This window comes from Sceloporus undulatus, chromosome 9, assembly GCF_019175285.1.
Source record: "Sceloporus undulatus isolate JIND9_A2432 ecotype Alabama chromosome 9, SceUnd_v1.1, whole genome shotgun sequence".
NCBI lineage: Eukaryota > Metazoa > Chordata > Lepidosauria > Squamata > Phrynosomatidae > Sceloporus > Sceloporus undulatus.
Genome location: NC_056530.1, coordinates 22161991 through 22182906, shown reverse-complemented (window position 1 = coordinate 22182906; position 20916 = coordinate 22161991). Strand labels below are relative to the sequence as shown.

The 20916-nt window shown below is 45.5% G+C and overlaps 1 protein-coding gene across 1 annotated transcript; it reads left to right on the top strand.

The window, feature by feature from the left end:
• Window positions 1-356: 356 nt before the first annotated feature.
• PTGIR (prostaglandin I2 receptor) lies at window positions 357-17212 on the top strand. The gene is made up of 2 exons (XM_042441296.1): window positions 357-2055; window positions 16348-17212. Exons 1-2 carry the CDS (start codon window positions 1189-1191, stop codon window positions 16597-16599), a joined length of 1119 nt encoding a protein of 372 aa, XP_042297230.1. The 5' UTR covers window positions 357-1188; the 3' UTR covers window positions 16600-17212.
• The last annotated feature ends 3704 nt before the right edge of the window (window positions 17213-20916 follow it).

Sequence of the window (20916 nt, the reverse complement as noted above, 5' to 3'; positions counted from 1 at the left end):
GCCACCAAAGTGGCCACCTTTGGCCATCCAGGGCTACATTTCTCAATACTTAAGCATGAGCCAAGGAAGCTTCCCTCCTCTCTCTAGTTCCGGCTGCTTGGGGAACTACTTGGAGGGTGAAGTCAGAGAGGCTGAGGTCATATTGGTGTGACAGATTGCACAAGGATCCTTTGGTCTGCAGCAGCGACAACAGCAGCAGGCGCATGATGCACCAGTGTGCATTGGGACCGGTGAGTCTTGGAGAGTCTGTGTGCGCAGAAGGAATGAGTCAGAATGTGGGAAAGTGGCTTCTTTAATTTAAATATTTTTTTAACCAAACAACTGGTTGGGGGATTCTGGGCCAGGTAGTTAAAAAAAAAGCAACTTTCCCCAGCTGGCTTAGGTCAAGATTTCTTTTCTTGAGACAGCTGGCATGCCATATATATATATATATTTGAGAGAGAAGGAACGTGGGAATCTGGGAGCAAAAAAGGAACCGGTGGCAGCACAGAATGACACCCATTGGGCTGGCCTTGGTTAGTGGTTGGGCCAAGTCCCACCCCAGTCCTGCCCACCGTCCCTGGTTCCCACCCTCCTGCCTGCCTCCTGGAGTTGAAAAGGGCTGCTTGGGAACTCCTGACAGCTCAGAGGCTCACCCACGCAGAGCCACAAAGCACAGGAGAAGCCCTCTCTGAGCTGGAGGACTCCTTTTCTGCCAAGCTGCCAGTCCCAGGAAGAAGGACGAAGGGACAGAACAAGGCAAGACAGCACCTTTGGCTGGACCTGGCAAGCATCTGGGAATTCCTGGTCACAGAGGGACAGAAGTCTTTCTTTCCGCTTTGCTTTCCTGGAGTTGGGAAAAGAAGCCCAGAGGTCAGAAGGTCTTTGCTTCTATATCCTATCCCAGCTGGATGGGCCCCTTCCCATCCTTCTGCCGGGCACCTGACTTTGCACCCTAAGCTACTAGTCTGCAGTGTTGTTGTTGTCACTGTTTAATGCCAGGGCTGTCACCACCAACACCACCTTCCTGAGCTGTTCTCCCTCCTGCGTCAGCTGGAAACAGAGGAAAACTCAGCCTTCCAACTTTGCCCTCTCCAAATTTGCCAAATCTTCTCCTCCTGGTTGGAGACGGAAACCCCTGAGTCCCACTCCTCCCCCCTCCTTGCCCCCTTGCTCCCAAAGCCCCAGCAGTGGGGGCAGTTTGTGCCAATGCACCCCCCGCAAGCCCCTCCAAGCCCCACCGTGCCAACCCTCCCAACTCCCTTACCCAAGGACTGCAGCAACCTTACCCAGCTCCATCAAGATGGCAACCCAGCAGTGAGCTCCTTCATGTTTGCAGCCGGGGTGGTGGGCAACGTGGCGGCTTTGGCCATCCTGGGGGTCCACCGGAAAGAGCTGCGGACCAAGACCTCCTCCTTCTGCATTCTGGTGACTGGACTGGCTGTCACTGACCTGCTGGGCACCTGTGTGGTAAGTCCCATTGTTTTTGTGGCTTACTCCCGCAATGCCACCTTGGTGGGTATGGTGAATGGGAAAAGCTGGCTCTGTGACCTCTTTGCTTTCTCCATGATGTACTTTAGCCAGGCAGCCATGTTCATCCTCTGTGCCATGGCTGTGGAGCGGTGCCTTGCCATCAGCTACCCCTACTTCTACTCCCAGCACAACATCCGAAGGTGGGTGAAGCTCTCGCTGCCGGCCATCTATGCCTTCAGTGCTTTTTTCTGCAGCTTGCCCTTCCTGGGGATTGGGAAATACAAGCAGTACTGTCCAGGGACATGGTGTTTTGTCCAGATGGATGTAGACAAGAGGACAGGGAAGCCGCACGATGCTGCCTTCTCGCTCTCCTATGCCACCCTGATGGCCATCCTCATCTTGGCCATCTTTCTCTGCAATGGTTTGGTCATCATCAGTCTCTGCCAGATGTACCGCAAGCAAAAGGCCCGTCGGCGTGGCTCCATCAACGTGGCCCAGCGCCGTCGCAAGAGCTGGTTCAGCCGCGGTGAGGAAGAAGTGGACCACCTCATCTTGTTGGCTCTCATGACGGTCATCTTTGTGATTTGCTCTTTGCCCCTCACGGTAAGTCTTGCACATTCCCATGCCCTCTGGTTTTTGGCAGGGATTGCCCCTATTAATCCTCTGTTGTCCCACAGTTTCAGTTGCTTCTAAAATGGCCTGGTTTTCCTCTTTCTTCTTCTCCCTTTTGTGCTTGGCTTATTTCAGTTCCTGCAAACTGAGTTTAAAGGAGGGGAGGAAAGTCCCAGTTTTCATCTGTGAAACTTCTTCTGACTTTTGAGCTAGAGAGCGGTGGTGGGTAGCTCTCCAAAGGTGATGGGATTGCAGCTCCCACCGTCCCTGGTTCCCACCCTCCTGCCTGCCTCCTGGAGTTGAAAAGGGCTGCTTGGGAACTCCTGACAGCTCAGAGGATGCAGGGAGTTGTTGTGCAAGATTGTCTGGAAGGCCACAAGGTGTCACTCAGCTCCGGTGTAGAGGGATGTGGAGATGGGATGGGAGATGCAGAATGATGGAGGAATAGCCGGAGGAGGAGATATCTGAGCTGAAAGAACTCAGTGACAAAGTAGTTGATTTAAAATAGGATCAGTGGACATTTTGCTGAAATGAAATGCAGTTGTGGTGAAATGGCTGAAGGCCAAGGGTAAGGTTCCTTGTTTTGTACTGTAACTCCCAAAATCCCCCAGCCAGCATGCAATTCATCAGAGATTCATTGCAATTCAGGGTGGGGTCACACGGCAAAATTAAAGCAGTTTGACCCCACTTTAACGGCATGACTCTATCCTACAGAATCTTGGGATTTGTAGTTTGGTGAAGGATTCAACCAGGTCTGTCAGCGCACACTGGTGCCTCAACAAACCACAAATCCAAGGTCACATGCTGGTGACTAGTTCTGATCACAAAACAAGTGACCTGCAACAGCAGTGGATGCGCCAGGCAGCCCAATGGGATGCCCAGGCAGACAGCCACCATGGCGTGGAAATGGAGGGCTCTGGATTGTCCCAGATCTGAAGCAACAAGTATTACCGCATATACTTAACTATAAGTCGATCTCAAGTCAAGCCAAAATTATGGTTTTTGATATGACCTGCGGACAAGTCAGTGGTAAAACTTATGGGTACGTAACAACGGGTCTAAAGGTTGAAGCAAAGCAAAACGATGCCAAAGAACGTACAGAATTCCAGAAGGCATCACTGCTGTGCTCACATTAAAGGCAGGATGGATGAGAATGTAGAGGGGTCAGTGCTTCCAAAACAGATTACACTCTTGACTTTCACCAGGGCATGGCTCCTTTTTAATAAGAGTTAAGGTACACTTCATACATTGACCTGTGGATACATTGACTCAGGTTATGGGGGTCAATTTTTTATGTGAATGTTTACAGTGCATAGGAACATTACCCCGATCACTTCCCTTTCCTAATTTCCTCTCCATCTTCTCTTTCCTGCCCTGTCTCTCTCCCAATCTGCTATGACCCTTCTCTTTGCAAGTGAATTGCTCCCCAGTTTCCAGCAATGGGACAGAAGGGGTTGGCCTAGGTTTTCCGGTGTGTGTTGGCATGTGAGCATTCAGTGTCAGAGAGGTGTGAATCACTCTGTGCAAGGGCCCCACCCTTACCCTTTGCAGGATCTGGGGCATGTGTGGACAAGAATGATGACGGTGTGTCCGCTCACACTTTCTGGAGGCCGGGCAGCCAACAACCAGAGTCTCGTTTCGAGGCAGAAAATTGCATCACTTCCCAAACCTTACAAGATTGGGCAATCTTTGTTCTCACCCAAACAGAGGAAGCTTTCTTCTTGTGTCTTTCAGCGCATCTTGAACGGCAGTGGTAGGCTTGGAAAAGTTACTTTTTTTCAACTACAGCTCCTAGAATCCTGCAGCTGTGTTGACCAGGGAATTACGGGAGTTACAAATCCATCTAGTGTTTCTCAACCTTCCTAATTCAGCAGCCCTTTAGTACAGTTCATCACGTTGTGGTGACCCCCAACCATAAAATTATGGTGTCTCAGTTCCTAAGACCATCGGAAATATGTATTTTCCGATGATCTTAGGAGACCCCTTTGAAATGGTTGTTTGACACCCCCCCACACACACACACAGAGGTTGCAACCCATAGGTTGAGAACCGCTGATCTAGATTAACTCCAAATCTCATTAGAGGAGTACAAGGTGGTGGGTTGAGGCTGGTAAGAGTTCCCAGGGGCATGGCCAGAGACTCATGAAGAGGTTGACTGACCACCATAAAATCATAGAATCATAAAGTTGGAAGAGACCCCAAGGGCCATCTAATCCAACCAAAGCACTCCCAACAGATGGCCATCCAGCCTCTGTTTCAAAACCTCCAAAGAAGGAGACAGCATCACTTTCCGTGGCAGCATCTTCCACTGTCAAACAGCTCTTGCTGTCACAACGTTCTTCCTAATGTTGAGGTGGAATCTCTTTTCCTGTAGTTTGTTGCACATCATTCAGAAGGTTGTCCACCATGTTCCACATCGTTCATAATGGAGCATAATCATGCGTCCAGTGGTAGTTAACTGTAGAAACTCTGGAGCATTTTCTATCTTCTTTGCACACTCTATCCTCTCTATTTTTCATAGTCTGGGTCTCCACTTTCAAACCCAACTAGTTAAGGTTTCCCAGGATCAGGATTCTCCAAGGAAATCTCCCAGACCAGGTGGGATGAGTGAGGAATGGAGGTTTATCATTAGAAGACAAGCCCAAACCTGCCTCATTGTCAGAACAGAGTTGAAACTCCTTTCCGCCTCCACTCTGGGCCTGATTAAATTTTAATCATTGATGTTGGCATGGACGACAGACGGAGCGTCCCAGAGGTGCCATGCATCTTTGTGAGTGTTTTCTCCCCCGAAGGCAGCCCATCGGGAGAAACATGTGTATCCTTTTCACAGGAACTGTCTGACTGTGCCAACCTTTTCTGGGAAGCCTTATCCAAGAACTCGGAGATCTCACAATATATCGGCACTGTATACTTTCAGAGTGATTACCAAGACCCGACTGGCAGCAACCACAGCACAATGAAAGGGTCTTTATCTGAAAACTCTGGAGAGATTTAATGAGTCAAATCTAGAAAGCTTACTTTTGGAAATGAAATCTGCAGAGAAACGTGAGAGACAATAATGAATCTCACAAACAAAGTAAGGAAATAGACAAAGCAGAAGGTGAACAACAGCCAGTCCCATTACCCTCCACTTGATCTAGTCTGCCCTCGTTTTGAGTTTTTCTAAGCCATCCTCTAGGTTCCAGCATTCCCAAAGGTACAACTAATAGGATCATGGGTGATGGCCTTCTAGGGTCCTGTCTGCAATGGCATGGGGCAGCCCAGAGCAGGGTGACCAGCCGTCTTAACCACAACACACAACAAAATGTAGAATATCCAAAATAAAGGTAGGAGATTCCAAATTTAAGGCTAAAAACGCGCATATAAATTCATGGTCCGTGGTCATGTTCAAAATAGAGGACATTTTGTGATTCCTGCTGGACAAGAGGTTGAAGTGTAAGACATGTCCTGGAAAAGGAGGATGCATAATCATCCTGGCTCTAGAGATGCCCTGACCCTCCCCTGTTGCAAAAGCCTTCTGCTCTGATTGCATGCGCATCACACTGAGCTGCCCAATGCATCCAGTGCCTTCACTGGAGGTCTGTTCTGAGGTCAAGATGTAGTGCCCACCTTCAATCACATGCCTGGGCACCTCATTCTGACCTCAGAGCAAGTACTGTAACTGATGGCAGTGGCGGATGCACAGGGTAGCAGAGCAGAGTGCATTTCAAAACAGCCCTCCAGCATCAGAACAGAGATCTCTGAAGATCTGGAGCAACTGGGGACTTTTTAAAATCTTCATAGTGCTTTGAGTGTTGGACAACTCTGGAAACCTGGGTTCAATTCCTGCTCGGCCATGAAACCCATTGAGTGACCTTGGGTAAGTCACGCACTCTCAGCCTCAAGGGAAGGCAATGGCAAACCTCCTCTGAACAAATCTTTCCAAGAAAACCCCATGATAGGTTCACCTTTTGTCTTTTGGTGGCTTTTGGTGGACCAGGCCAATGATGAAACGAGTTGGGTGTTGTTGCAGCAGTCTTATGGAGATGCCATTTTGGGCACCAGCCTTTGCTAGGAGGAACAGACAACAATCCTGTAACAGAGTCAATGGAAAGGGAGAGAGAAGGGAAGACCCCAGAAAACTGCTTCTCAGTCAGGTTGGATATTCTGGCAAAAGTATGTGGAGCAAACGCGGTGCTTTTTCTGAGGCGGATCCGCTTATCTTTCCCCCTCCGGGTGTGTCTGCAGGTCCCTTGGCAAGGGTTACGTCAATAAGGAAGCCTATAAGCTGGCACTGGGAATGGCTGCGCCAGAGGAGGCAATGGGTACTTTTGGGTAGAATATGAACCATATGCTACTTTATAGGCTCTTCCAAAGAGGTGTAAAGAAATGTGAACTCTGGCATGGTTGTTTTGTGCAGGAAACAACATCTTATTTTTGCAAATGGATATCATTTTTGCACAAGAGACAGCTTTTTCTGTGCTGGGAATCAATTACATGTGAATTTCCCACAAACTGTGTACCTTGGTCATGTAGTACCTTGGTTTTTGCTGGACATTGCTGATTGTCAGTGGGTGATTTTATGAATTTGGGGCAAACTGGTCATCAATGGATATAGTTATTGCTTGGTTCATCATCACTAAAAAGCTTTTTTAAACTGGGGATGTTGTTTGCCAATGCTAGGATGTGTCCCTATGGCACTGGGCTTTTTAATGCAAGGAATGCTATTTTTGTTCAAAATATTCCCCAAATGGTCAAAAACATATTTTTCAAGTGTTGACAAACTCCGACAAGAATAATTCTGGACTGATGATAATCTTTGCAGTTTGGGACTGATTCTGCAGAAAATTAGTACTTGCTTGTGCATTTTCTGTGCAAGAAACAATGTTTTATTTTGCACAGAAGTATTATTTTTACACAGGAAACAACCTTTTTTTTCCGTGCAGGAAATTTTATATTCTATGCAAATCAATTAAATGTAAGCTTTCTGCAAAATTTGCCTGGGGCTGATTTGCATTGAAAACCATTTTCTGGGAAGGAATTGGCTTTTTCTGTGCAGAAAATGATGTTTCCTATGGAGAAAAAACATGTGCAAAACAGCCACATGCAATTATTCCGTGCAGAATAATTCCTGAACGGCAATTAGCTTTTATTTCTTTTTAAAGATAGTTTATTAATAATAATATACTTAAAATAGTATTTTTAAAAAATCTTATACATAGTGTTACATATACAATATATTACAAGTCACATTAATTATCTATTCTTAATTAACCTATCTAAATCTTATTCATATTAAACCATTTAATAATAACGAAATTGCATGCTTTTCAAAGGCTTTCTCACATTGTCTTTGCTTCAGCCACAATTTGGGGAAGCAACCTTTGGGGATTTCATCTCTCAGAAACCCTCAGACATCACTTCTGCCATTGATCTCTTGTTAAAAGCAATGTGCCTCGTGTTCATCTCTTGCTAAAAGTCTCTTTTTAATGTCCCACATTCCCATTAAAATGGGTGTCAGACTGCCAACTGACAATCTATCTATTCAGCGCTGCTGTTTTATTGGTATCCAAAGAAAAGAAGAAGGCTAGCAGAGGAGAAAACACAGCAGGAAGTTAAATATAACAACTGAGCCGAATAAATCCAGACATTACTCAGATGGCAGTGAAACTCAGAGGAGAACCTTCACAGATAAGATTTATAACTGGACAGCCTTATATAAGAGAAAAGAGTTATTTTTGTTGGATGATGCCCGTTTTTAGACCCAGAAAGGAGTGCCCCCCCCTTCACTGTTTTGGCCCATGAATTATTAGCTGTGGTAGCTATATCTGGGGATGAATCTACACTGTAGAAATAATGCAGTTTGACACCAGTTTAAGTGCCGTAGTTCCATTGTATGGAATCCTGGGATTTTTAGTTTTACAAAGCCTTTAGCCTTCTCTGTCCAAGAGTGATGGTGCCTTACAAAACTAAACATCCAAGGATCCTGTAGGATGGAGCCCTGGCAGTTAAAGTGGTGCCAAACTGCACTATTTCTACAATACAGATGCACCCTGGGAGTGTTTTCTGGTTCCAGACATGTATGTCTCTGCCCATGCGCAGAGTGCCTTTCCCTCACTGCTAGAGAAACAGGATGGGTGTCATGGCACTTAATCTCAGCATCTTTCTCTCTCTCTGTGTGTCAATTTCTTTGGAAATCCGCAAGAGACAGAGGTTGATTCAAAAGCCTCATTTTCATTTACAAACAAATGGCAACAAACAGGAGTGGAAGCCTTGAATCACTTTCTGAACCCATGCAAATCGCCGGCTGGCTGCAGGAAATGCTGCGCGCATTAGAATATTGCTTGTTCTCGAACACCGACGCAGAGAAGCCACAAACCCAATCAAATGGGAGGAAGTCATTTAAGAATCAACATTCATCTTCCATGTTTGATCACTATCAGTCTCAGATAGAGACGAGAGAAGCAGCATGACCTTTTCTAGACATAGTTTAAGAATGCCCCTCCGTTTCCCCTTTGTAAATAAGACGCTTGCTCACCTGTCAACTGCACCAAGGCCTTGCAAGAGCAGCATAGGAATAATGGCGAAGCAATTAGCAGTTCCAAGCAATTAACAATTGCAGCCAATTAGCAATTGCAGTAAGTCAGTTAGCAATTGCTACCAATTAGCTATCGCTGCAGCAATGTGTTGGGGCTTCCCTTTGCTCAGACCATGGACCCCTTGTGCATTGCTGCAGCTAAGTTTCGGAATCCTTGCTGTGAAATTGAGCACAACAATTCATGTTTAAAAACAGGAGACTAGTCGCTATGGAGGTAAAGCGATAAGGATATTGCAGCGCTGGGAAAGAGTAGCCAAAAATGGTCAAATTGATGGGGAAACGAGTTTTTTGTGTGTTTTTTCAGGCTCTGTGGCCATGTACTGCAAGAGTTTATTCCTGCCGTTTCGCCACATAGCCTGAAACCCCCCAAAAATCTATACTGGAGCACATCCAGAGGACAGAGACCAAAATGGTGCAAGGTCTGGAAACTAGAATCAATGCAGTTTGACGGTGCTTTAACAGCCATGGCTCAGTGCAATCCCACACTTTGGTCTAATCTGCACTGCAGAAATAATGCAGTTGGACAGTGTTTTAATGGCCATGACTCAATGCTATGGAGTCCTGGGTTTTGTAGTTTGATGAGCTACCGTATTTAGCCTTCTCTGGTGCCAGACCACATCCCTACCACCCTTACCATTCCAGGATGCCAAGGTGCTCCGAAGACACATGGGAGCCGGGTATCCGGCCCCAAGCAGGGTTTTTTTTCAGGATTGTTTTGCCTTGCTGTGGCAACCGAAAGGCAATGGGAGTGATAAATGACCTGGGAAGGGCATTATTGAAACAGGTGATGCCAAGTGCCGCTGGGCGTAGGAGAGGATTGCGGAGGAAGGATTGGGCGGGTGATAAGGAGCCCCAAGCAAGCATCAAAGACGTGGGAAAGAGCAGCTTCTATTTCATTGATTTCCAAGATTTATTTCAAGCCTTCTCAGTGGTTGCCCCTTGGCTATGGACTCTCTTCCAAGGGCAGCTCGGTTGGTCCCTTCCCTGCTCTCTTCTTGTATAAGATTACTTTCTGCCTTGGGGTATAAGGTGTCCATGAAACATAAATGAATGTTGTGTTTAGATTTGGCTCCCATCGCAGTTAGACGTTTCTGCAAGAAAGGTCTAGTCCCTCATCAGACTACAAATCCCAGGATTCCATAGGATGTACCCCTGGCAGTTCAAATGGTCTCACATTGCTCTTAACCGTGTCGTGTGAAAGAATGATATGACAATATCTGAAGGCTAGGACAACATTATAGATTTGTTTATTGTTACTGATTATGTTGTGTCATGATGCATCGTCATGCATGTTGATGCATAATGATGCATCATTATGTATAATGAAGATGATGTGCCTTAAACAAGTGGAGCGGGGAACGTTCTGTTCCGAAAAGATGCATCTATGTTTGCCTCCCAGTTATATTTGCACATATTAAGGAGTGAAGCCAGGGATGGCATTTTTGGCATTTATATCTCTTGGGAATATTTCCCAACCGTGGATGGTTGAATCTGTGGATAAAAAAAATCAGTGGGTCTGGAGGGCCATGGCTCAGTACTGTGGAATTCTGGGGACTGAATTTTATAGCATTGAGCCATGGCAGTTTAAGTGGTGTCAAGCCAGATTATTTCTGCAATGTGGATGCAGCCCTAGAGCCATGGCATCCGGTGACAAGTGGGAGATTCTTCCTCCTATCTTCCTCTAGTTCTTTAATATGCCTTGTTTGGTGGGGGGATTGTGAGTGTGTATGTGTGTGTGTGTGGTATTTAACCAACTATTTGCATTTAATTAATGCTTGCAAATTATTTTCCCTCTCTCTCTAATGAGGCTTAAGGAGAGCTATCAGGAGTCAGCACAGTGTTGTGGTCTGAGCGCTAGACTTTGACTCTGGAGACCAGGGTTCAAATCCTCATGGAAACCCATTGGGTGCCCTTGGGCAAGTCACACTCTCCCAGCCTCAGAGGAATGCAGAAAGCAAACCCCTTCTGAGCAAATCTTGCAAAGAAAAACCCATGATGGGGTCACCATAATTCAGAAATCGCTAGGCACACAACAGCAACAGCGCAGCATTAGACTTCAAAGATAATCAGTTGGTTTAAACTACTTAGGCACTCATTCGTTCTCCTTTCCGCCAACAAGGTTAAAAGAAGAGAATGCAGGGCTTGCTCTAATTTGGCAGGTTTCAGATAGATTGCTCACAAATCTCATTATCCCCAGTCTCCAATCTCATTATGGGCTATGTAGTCCAACGGATCTGGAAAGTACCTGTTTGGGCCTGTGGTTTAGGAGACATTGCCAAATGTATAACTAAGCATGTCATTCCCTGTAAATGTCATCACCAAAAACAACGACAACAAGACTGTTTAATTCAGAAATCAATCAACAATTGATACCACGACTTAAAATTTTCCTATTTCAAGGCTACACTAGGCTAAGATTAATTTTTAAACTATATTTCAAGCTCACTTGTGTGTAGGAGGTTGGTGAGGATGTCCGGGGAAGATACTGTCATTTGGCTTAGCAGCCCCTGCAAATTGCTTTAGGCTGGGTTGTTTACACAAGAGCAAATAGCTTTTTAGATTGTGTGAGCGCTCTTCCATATGGCTTGTGCTGTTTGCGGATCAGATGTGAGTCGGAGGTGCACTGAGGCGCATCTGAGCCATGCTATCTGAATCAAAAGACTGACCCAAAGACTTGCATTTTCCTTTGCAGAGCCTGGGAAAGGTGGCAGAGAGATCTTGTAGCACCTTTGAGACTAAATGAAACCTGGAAAGGTTTGTTCTTATTTTAAAACAGCACTCTGAAATTGTTGCTATAAAAGCCAGGAACTTTGTTCGCTAGAGGATCTTGGGAGATATAGTGCAATGGGACTGCCAGATTTCAGGGCCTGTCCCATCTGGCATGGGGAAGGAATCTCAGAGTGAGAGGGCTGCCTTGAAAAGTGTGGACGCATCCATATTCCTTATTTATTAGACCCGCTGTTTTTTATTTGAATAGCGTTTTCTGGACAGCTGTGGCTGATGCTTAATGTATCATGCTTCGTGGCATCTACATGGCGTTTCAGTTGTGGTGCGTACACCTGGTCACACTAGCAGTCACGCACACATCACATGGCTACTGAGGACAATGGGACTTGCGGTGCCACAGTTTTCCATATCCATGGGGGAGGGATCTGGAATAGCTCTCCTGCAAATAGAAAGGGCCGATTGTATTAAAAAACGATGCTCACCAGGGTCAAATATACCAGGGTACGCCACTGTCTCTGTTGTGCAGCTAATGTAAAGTTACATAACCCAGACCCCAATAGAGAATAGAGGAGTTCCATCGCCAAAGTGCAATGCCTTTCCTCTTTCTCCATCCCTTGCGTGGCAGTTGCAGCTCTTCCTTTTCTGTGATTCACTGCCTTCCTTAAAATAGCCCCTGAATGGGGCAAAAGAATCACGAGGCTCAAAGTCAGCAATAAAAACCCTTTTCAGCAATTTGGGGCTGGATTTCTGCAAGGTGTCCCTGCCTCCCACAAAATGAAAAAGCCCCAGTAACCCCAGACTCAAAGTACAGTAATTCATTTGAGATGTGGGACTGAAGGAGAGAGTTCTAGGGATAATGTGGGCTGCCAAAAAACAAAGCAAAGCAAAGCAAATAAATGGGCTTAGGAACATATTCAAACTTTGAGTTGTCCCTAGAAGCCAGAGTGATCGAAATGAAATGGTTGCATTTTGAGCATATCATGAGAAGAAGACACAACTCCCTAAAAAAGACAACAATGCTTCGTAAAGTGAGAGGCAGTAGGAAAAGAGGAAGACCTCGTTCTTTTAAAGGCTTTAACTAATTTTAAATAGGATAGTTTGTTTAATTGTTTTAAAATTGTTTTTACTGTTATGATTGGCTTCTATGTGTGCTTTGTTTTAATGTATTTCCTGAGCCAACTTGGGTCCCATTCTGGAAGAAAGGCAGGGATATTAAACAGATGAGTAAACCTATCTATCTATCCATCTGGAAACATCTGGAGGAGAACTGATTCTCGCTCATTTAAACAGGCTTCACAAATGCAGCTGCATATCCTTCAACTGTCCTGATTTGGCTGGGAACAATACTTTCAGCTGCTTTTAAAATGCCCTGGTTTCTTGCTCCTTCCCCCACTTTTGTCCTTTGTCTTCTGCTTTCTTTAATTGATGCAAACTGTTCAAAGTGCAAAACTAGTTTGCACTCATTAACTCAGCAAAAGGGGAGAAGAGAGAAAGGAGCAAACTCTTGGCCTTCCCTGTAGATTTAGGCCAAAGTATGCTGCTGCAGCCTCTCCTAACTTGTGTGTTCTTCAATGGTTTCATTTCCCATCTTGACCACACTCTGATGTTGCTTGGTCCCACATGTCCCAGCGTTCATCTAGAAAACGCTGAAGGGTATGCAGTTTTTTCCAAAGCCCCTCCCCATCTGGGTCTAGCTCAGAATCTGGGTTGGTGGGTTTAAACATACATTTGGTATGTTACGACTGCAAAGAACAGATGGTTTTTCTTTCCCTTCCCAGTGGACTCCCAGTTTTGAAAGTTGCTTCTGCTAACTAAAAGGTCCAATCTGGTTTCACTGCAATAACACCACAAAGGAGATTTGTGGTCTTGGATTAAATTTAATGGGAAATTGGAGTGGTTTATGTAAACCAGAGCAGAGCGTGTCCAAAGTATGTGGTTATACTTGGTTGGCAATGTGGACAGTCTGTGGGCAGACAATGGATATAAGTGGCACTGTTTGGCTTTGGTGTGCGCCCTTTCTCACACGCAAACCCAGGCTCTCAAAGCGCATCTGACATCCATCAGAGAACCGGGATGCGTGAAACACTCAGCACTTAAAGAAAGGCAAGCAGCTAATTCAAATATTGAGTGTGAAGATCCAACTGGTAGATACACAGGCCACACCTGAAAAACCATCCCATGTGTTTTGTGGTTTTATTCATCCCAGCAACTCAAAACCCTCTGAAAGGTTTATGTGATGTTCAGATAAATCTGTATTCCTAAGGCCAGGCCAAACAGCTGAACTATTAACTTATAAAAATAAATTGTTTGTTGTGAGATTCTTCCGAGTTGATCCTAACATCTGGTGACCTTATCCCAGGGTTTTCTTGGCAAGGTTTGTTCAGATGAGGTTTTCCATTGCCTTCCTCTAAGGCTGAGAGAGTATGGTTTGTATGGCTCTTGGTTCTCTGAGGCTGGGTGACACTGACTTTAATTCGTGCCATCAGATTGTTATGTTGTTTGCCATTCCTTAGCAATCTCATTATCCCTATAGTCATAAAACCCTGGTGGGATCATCTCTGATATCATTATGATCACACCAGCGGAAGAGCCTGGTGTTGCCTCTGTGATAACATCCAGGGCGCAAGAGATCATTAAAGAACCGTTGGGATCTGGATGTGGTTTGATTACATTACATGCAGGAAGGATGGAGGGCAACGAGACCTGCTTTCTTCTTGTCGCTTCATCCCCCTGGTCTGCCTCAATGGGTGAAAAATAGGGATATTGGCTGGCATTCTGCTTTGGACTTATATCTTCATAAAAGGCCTTACCTGTTTACAAACCCGAGCTGAGTAGTTTTACAATGTCTGTAGGAGCTGCTGCAACAGCATCTAGGCATTTATTGTGCAGTGTTAGCCAGTGGAGTAACTGATACATCATAGACACCAATGCACATCAATGCATTATCTGATGTGCATCTGAACACCATCTTGGAAGTGCCTGGAACACAATCAGAGGCATCATTATGGGGTGCAGGAGGTGCGGACCACACTGAGTGACACTTCAGAAGGAGTTGAACATCTGTTGGGGTATAACCACTCACCATCTGTCCCAAACATTTTTGAATGATCATTCCACCTCCTTTGAAACACAAAGGGGGAAAACAACCATGTTGCCTTTTCTAGTTCTAGCCTTTGCTCTCAGCCTATGCTTGCTTCCTTGTTTTGGTCACATCGCTCCCACATCCTTCTTTGGGTTTTTAGTCTCTAAAAGACTAGAGAATAACACAATTGTTCTTTGTGCCTAATGGTAACTTGGCATACAGAAACCAGTAGATTAAGGGGAGCATGATAAAGCTCAGATCACTGTTCATGTTTGCACATAGAGCTGTGGTTAACAAAAGGCAAAGTTAGAGTAGAAGATTGAACTACTGGCAGCAATGCTCATATGGGGTGGTTTTGGAAGTGGCAGCGAAGTCATGACTGACCCCATGACCACAGCCACAAAGGGGAGCTCAAATATCCTGACAAGTGCAAACATTAAACCAGCAGTTACTGTTATCCCACTAAGATGAGATCTTTTGTAAAGCAAATGGATCTTAACTGTTCAGTCAAAACCCAGCCACTTCGAAATATTTTTAATTGCAACAAGGGGAGCGCAAGGTGATACATTAGAAGATCAGGATCCTGTTGGTGACATATGCATGCACAATGTGGGATTGCCCACGCATCTACCTTTTAAAGGATGTTTCACAGGAGGGGATCCAGTTCCTCCTTATGCAATGCCCCTCTGGGCAACCCAGCTTCAATGGGGAGGTGTGCTCTCCTATGGCCTTTTAGTGGCTGGTTTGATGGAGGCATGAGATGCCTAGCTAGTATCTGGGAAGAAAGAGCAGCCACCACTCTTCCAGATCTCCAGCATACTCCTGTGGGTTTCTCAGATGCAGAAAGTAATACCAGCAACCATGTTGTAGTGGGGTGAGTCTTGGGTTAGGGCATAGACCAGCTGGAGAGTCTTGGCAATTTGCAGTAGCTGAACTGGAGATATGCACAGAGCCCTTGCCTCTTCCCTAGGTCTGAGCACCCCCAAAACTGGAGAATTGGCACCCTTATCTCCCACCTTGAGATGACCCATGAAAACCATGCCATGCTTCATCTTCACTGGTGGCCACAGAACTACAGCTGGTATAATTCACACCGGTTCTTAGCATATGAGGAAGTCTCTTTCTCGTGTAACTTGCCTCAGTGAAAGGGAAGGACCTTTTTTTCTGCTTCAGTTGCACTTCCCTGTGGGAATCGTTGCACAATTTTGAAGCATGTTTTGGGCACAGTGAGAATTGCTCACTCTTTCATTAGAAAAATAAAAACCCTGAGCCCTTCAGGCAAAGAAAGCAGCCGGAGCAAAGGGCACAAAAGAGGCTGACGGGCCCAAGAGCGACAAACCAGCATGAGACAGGCAGAGCTTGGAGAAGTTACTTTGGTGGACTGCGGCCAGAATCCTGTTGGTTAGTCTGAGCTAGAATCAAACTGTTTTCAGTCTACATGTAGGCAAATCCAATTGAGTCAGGTAACTGCTTTATGTTCATGATTCCTACTTTGGCTATATCTTGCACTGCAGAAACAATGAAGTTTGACACTGCTTTATCTGCCATGACCCTTTTTTCACTTGGCAACTCTACTTGCTGGTGGAAGGAGTGCAAGGAGGGAGCCAGGGGCATCACTAGGTGGGTGTAGTGGGTGTGAAACACATGGCTGACACCTCAGAGGGGCATGAACATCTGGTGGGGTGGTCCTAGCCTCCTTAAGGAAGAACTTCCAAAGTCTGGGAGGAACCACCAAGAAGGCCTTCTCCTTTGTTAAACAATCTAGCCCACGTTTTTGGACCAGTTAACATTCCTGAACACTCTTCAAAGGCAGCCTTTCACCCAGCAGCCATCAGTGTGGAGCTGGGCTGAAAATTGCTAACTTTGTCTCTTCTCTCCCCCTTGACTTTTCCTACAGATCCGTGCCTACATTGGCGGCCTCAACCCAGACCATAAAGAAGATGAGGACATGATCGCCTTCCGCCTCAGCGCACTCAACCCCATTGTTGACCCCTGGCTGTTCATCATCTTCCGCAACACTGTCTTCCGCAGCCTTAAGAATTTCTTCTGTGACCACCGGTGGTGGCCTTATTGGCCCAGGACACCAAAAGTATCTGCCACGTTTGGCATGCAGGATGGCATCCCATTCCAAGACCATTCTGTGTGCTGAAAGCAGACGTTGCCTGAGCTACAAAGCTGGGGCAACCTGGCAACGCAAGGTATGGTTCCTCCTGCTGTGGAAGGAGGAGAATTGAGTGAAGATGAAGAGCAGGAGGAATGACCCTCCAGCCATCTCAGGAAGGATCTGGGATCTGGTGGAAAGGCAAGGTTCTTGTTGTAGCAGATGGGAAAGTCAATGCATGTTCCTAGACCACAAGAAGCCCACGCCTATTCTAGCATCTCCAGCAGGAACTCTTTCCCATGGGAATGCTCTGCATCGTGTCTCATCCTCAACCCCCCTAAAGAGAAAGGAGATGGGAGGCCAAGTTCAAATGGTTCACGAAATTCAACCACCGAGAAGGGACTGAGAAAAAGGATGTGAAAGAACAGAGAGACAGACTGATGGCCGGCTTGAACATGACCTCATGGGTTACCCGCATGTACCCATAGTCCCTGCATCATTTCATTGCTAGCGTACCAAAGCAGACGCTGGCTATTGGGGGTGCTTGACCTTGTTATGCTTTCAGTGTCTGTTATAGTTAAGCACACAGGATTTTGACTGGTTGCAAAGAGAAGCTGTGAATTTCTGAAGTTGTAGAAATAAAGGATGAGTTGATATCACACATACCTCTCTGTCTGTGCCAAGGCAAGATTAAAGCAGTTGGCTGGAGCCATTCTCTTTGTCAGTTATTCTAGGAGGGGTAGCATAGAGAGTAAATAGGACTCTAGACCACAACACAAATGTCAAGCCCTGCTCCTAACTACCTGGTCCCATCCATTATTAATCCAACTCAAGGCATACACAACATATGGATGAGAACAAAAAACAGTGAAGGATGAAGGAAGCGATGGAGAAAACAGTGAAATTGAATTAGACCACTTCTTTTAGAGTGGGATTTGTAATTTAGAAGTTTACCTGGAGCAATCGCACCCACAGAACCATTGATAATCCAGCCCTGTTATGTACCACACACACAGGGAAAGAGTATATTCTATGCCTTTTCAGTGTATGCGCATATGGAGCTTTGTCTTTATTGTTGTCTGGAAGCAGATGCTAGATAGAAAGGGAGTTTCGAGTGATCAGAGGGAGGCATTGTTTCCCATTTTGACGGAGCACATATTTGTTCCACTTCCTCTTCTGTTCCGATCAAACAGATGTAGCAGATTCTGGAACAATGTGGAAACCTACTCTCTCTGTTTACAAGAGGTGCTTGCAGGTGAGGCTTTTCCTGACCAGTCACCCTGATTCGTTCATGTACCAAGGTCCTATGCAAGGCTGTTGGCGCATAACTCTGCCACCACACTTCCACTGGCTGCTCCGGTTTTGCCTCCCTGGCTACCAACTTCATCTAGCTGCCTTTGATGTGGCTCCAGGGCTCACCCTCCACTCTCCTCTGCATCCACCTTCTGTCTTGAAGCAATTGGGCTAGATTAAGCATTCCTTGTCCCAACTCACTAAATAAACAAGAAGGAATCATCCCCTCATTTCACCCTGAACAGCCCCTTTAGCTAAGCTTTCTCTGGAAATTTCCAAATGGGATAATATATATTCTCTCTGTGTTTGTGTGTCTGCATTTGAATGACAAGCTGTGAGCAATGGTGTTTGGTAGGTACGTAATGCATAATACGTAATGACCTCGCCAGGGATCATCCCTAGGTTTCAGGTTTTGGTCCAGAAAACCAAGCAACCCTGTTACGCAAGAAGATATCAGACAACTCATTGCATGATGCCTAAAAAAGTACTTGCATCATCCTAAACCATTGGGAAGATTTATGGCCGTATATTTTAGAACAGGGTCACATAATCATTGTTTTCTATTTTTTCACATACAGAAAGATCTGTTCAGGAGGAAAAGTAAAACTAGGTCCATTCTGCCTTTTGACTGGTAGAGATAGGAGCCTCTGTCTGGAAACACCCAGCGATTGGGATGGCTATATCATGTGTGAGAATGGCCAGGATCCTGTTGATGTCTCATACTGATGTTGTGTAACCTCCCCTGCAGAAACTGTTGTGGATGTTTATCCATTGCACAACATCCGCACTCAGATCAAGGCAACAGAAGTGGATGCTTAGCTGCAACACCATTACATACACAGATGCGCAATGCTTGGCCAATGAACCCCTATTTGCAGTGACTGAAACTGGTAGCGTGACTTCCATTGTGCATTGCATTGTACATTTGGTTGTGCAAGGATACCATTTGAGACAAGGGTTGTGTAGCGCGCTCAGTTTATAATGCCACTTGTGGAGACTTACGATCTGCCAAGCTGTTTCTCAAGTCACTTTTAATTCTCTGAGAAAAGGTATACTCTCTCAGGAGCTGCATAATGCACCTTGGCTACCAGTAATGTTGGGAAGTTGGTATGACGGAAAAGAATCTAGCTGTTACAACATGGAAGGGACAGTATGGAAACGAAGGAGAAAATGATGTATTAATTATAATGAATAAGAATGAAGCCTGCCTGGCATTTGAAACCATGCGCCGTTTGATGAGGCAATGTTAATGCTTGTTGGTAAGTTCTGTCAACGAACATCACCGGACTGGATCTATCATTTCTTAATAAAGGTTTTCTGAGTTTTAATTACCATGGCCTGGATTTCTGAACTTGATATCCCACTGGACTTGACATAATTTAGGTTTAAAAGAAGATCAAATTCCTAGCACATACACTGGCATTTCTATGTATGGTTATAAAAGCCAGACAGCAAAGAGAGCTGAAAGGAGGAAAATCAATTCATTCAAAAGATGGTGCTGGATGAGAGGTCCCAGTGATTCCCAAACTCAGGTCCGCCAGGTGTTTTGGACTTCAGCACCCAGAAGCCTCTTGGCCAATGGTCTAGGATTCTGGGAGCTAAAATCCAAAACATCTGGAAGGCCAGAATTTGAGAATGACTGCATAAATGTCCAGTTTTGGACACCACCATTCAAGAGGGATATCAACAAGGTGGAACGTGTCCAAAGAAGGGTGACCAAGATGGGCAAAAGTCTGGAAACCAAGACTTAAGAGAGAGCTGGGCATGTTTACTGGGTATCTTCTCTTGGGAAAAAGAAGTGTGAGAAGTGGCGTGATAACTATGTTTAAATGTTGGAAGGCATGTCACGTTGAAGGTGGAGCTAGCTTGTTTTCTGCTTCTCCAGAGACTAGACCAATCAATTCATATTACAAGAAAAGAGATTCCACTTAAACCTTGAGAAGAACATTTTGAAGGCAAGAGCTGTTCCTTCGGTGAGAGTGACTCAGAGGTGGTGGATTCTCTTTGTTTGGAGGTCTTTAAACGGAGGTTGGGTGGACGACTTTCAGGGGTGCTTTCGTTGTGTTTTCTTGCAGCCAAGAGATTAGATCTTGTGGTTGCTTCCAGCTCTATGATTCTATGAATGCTAAAAAGGCAAATAAATAGATCTTAAAGCAAAGTAAGCCCAAATTCTAAAAGCTGGCAGATTTTGTCCGGCTGCCTTGCTCACCGTCACAGCATGACCCCAGAAAATGCACAGCACATCAGCCAGGTTTTCCCGACCATAATCTCCCCTTTTGCCTCCCATTAGCAAGTGGCACACTTCACATGATCTCCCCATCCTTTGCATCTAAGCACCTGCAGCCCATGTCCTCTCTCTGCCTCCTTCCGCCCCCAATCTAGATTGCAATCTACTCACCAGAAACTCAAGAGACCGAATAAATATTTCCTTTGCCGACTAATCCCCCACATGTTCCTCTCCATACTAACTCCTTGCCCAGCCAAGTCATAATCCACCTCTGTCTAAATATTTGGAACCCAAGTCCTGGGATGGACTAGAGAACCAGAATTCCCACTTGCATTTATGTCTCCCTCTCTGCACACATTAATGCAAACATCCCCTGGTTAGAAAGTGACCCGTTTTTGACCTCACTTTTTTCGGCATCCCTGTGGGCCAAAGCTGCCCAAGGGACCATGCCCTTCAACCCTTCACAGATGGAAACCAGGACAAGCAACGTCAGCGTTTGGTCCAGATGGCAAGAGGTATTAATGAGGAAGAACAGACAAACTAGAAGAGGCTGCAGCAGTTTGCTTTTGCCTAGGTCTATAAGGAAGGGCAATATTACACACTCCCAATTGCTGAGTTAATAGAGTTCAAACTACTTTTGCACTTTTGGACTAAGGGTGCATCTGCACTGTGTGAATAATGCAGTTTGGCACCACTTTAACTGCCATGTGGCTCCCATCCTATGGAATTGTTGGATTTGTAGTTTTATAAGCTCTTTAGCCTTCTCTTCCAAAAAGTACTGGTGTCTCACTAAACTACATTATGTAGAATGGTGCCATGACAGTTAAAGTGGTGTCAAACCGCAG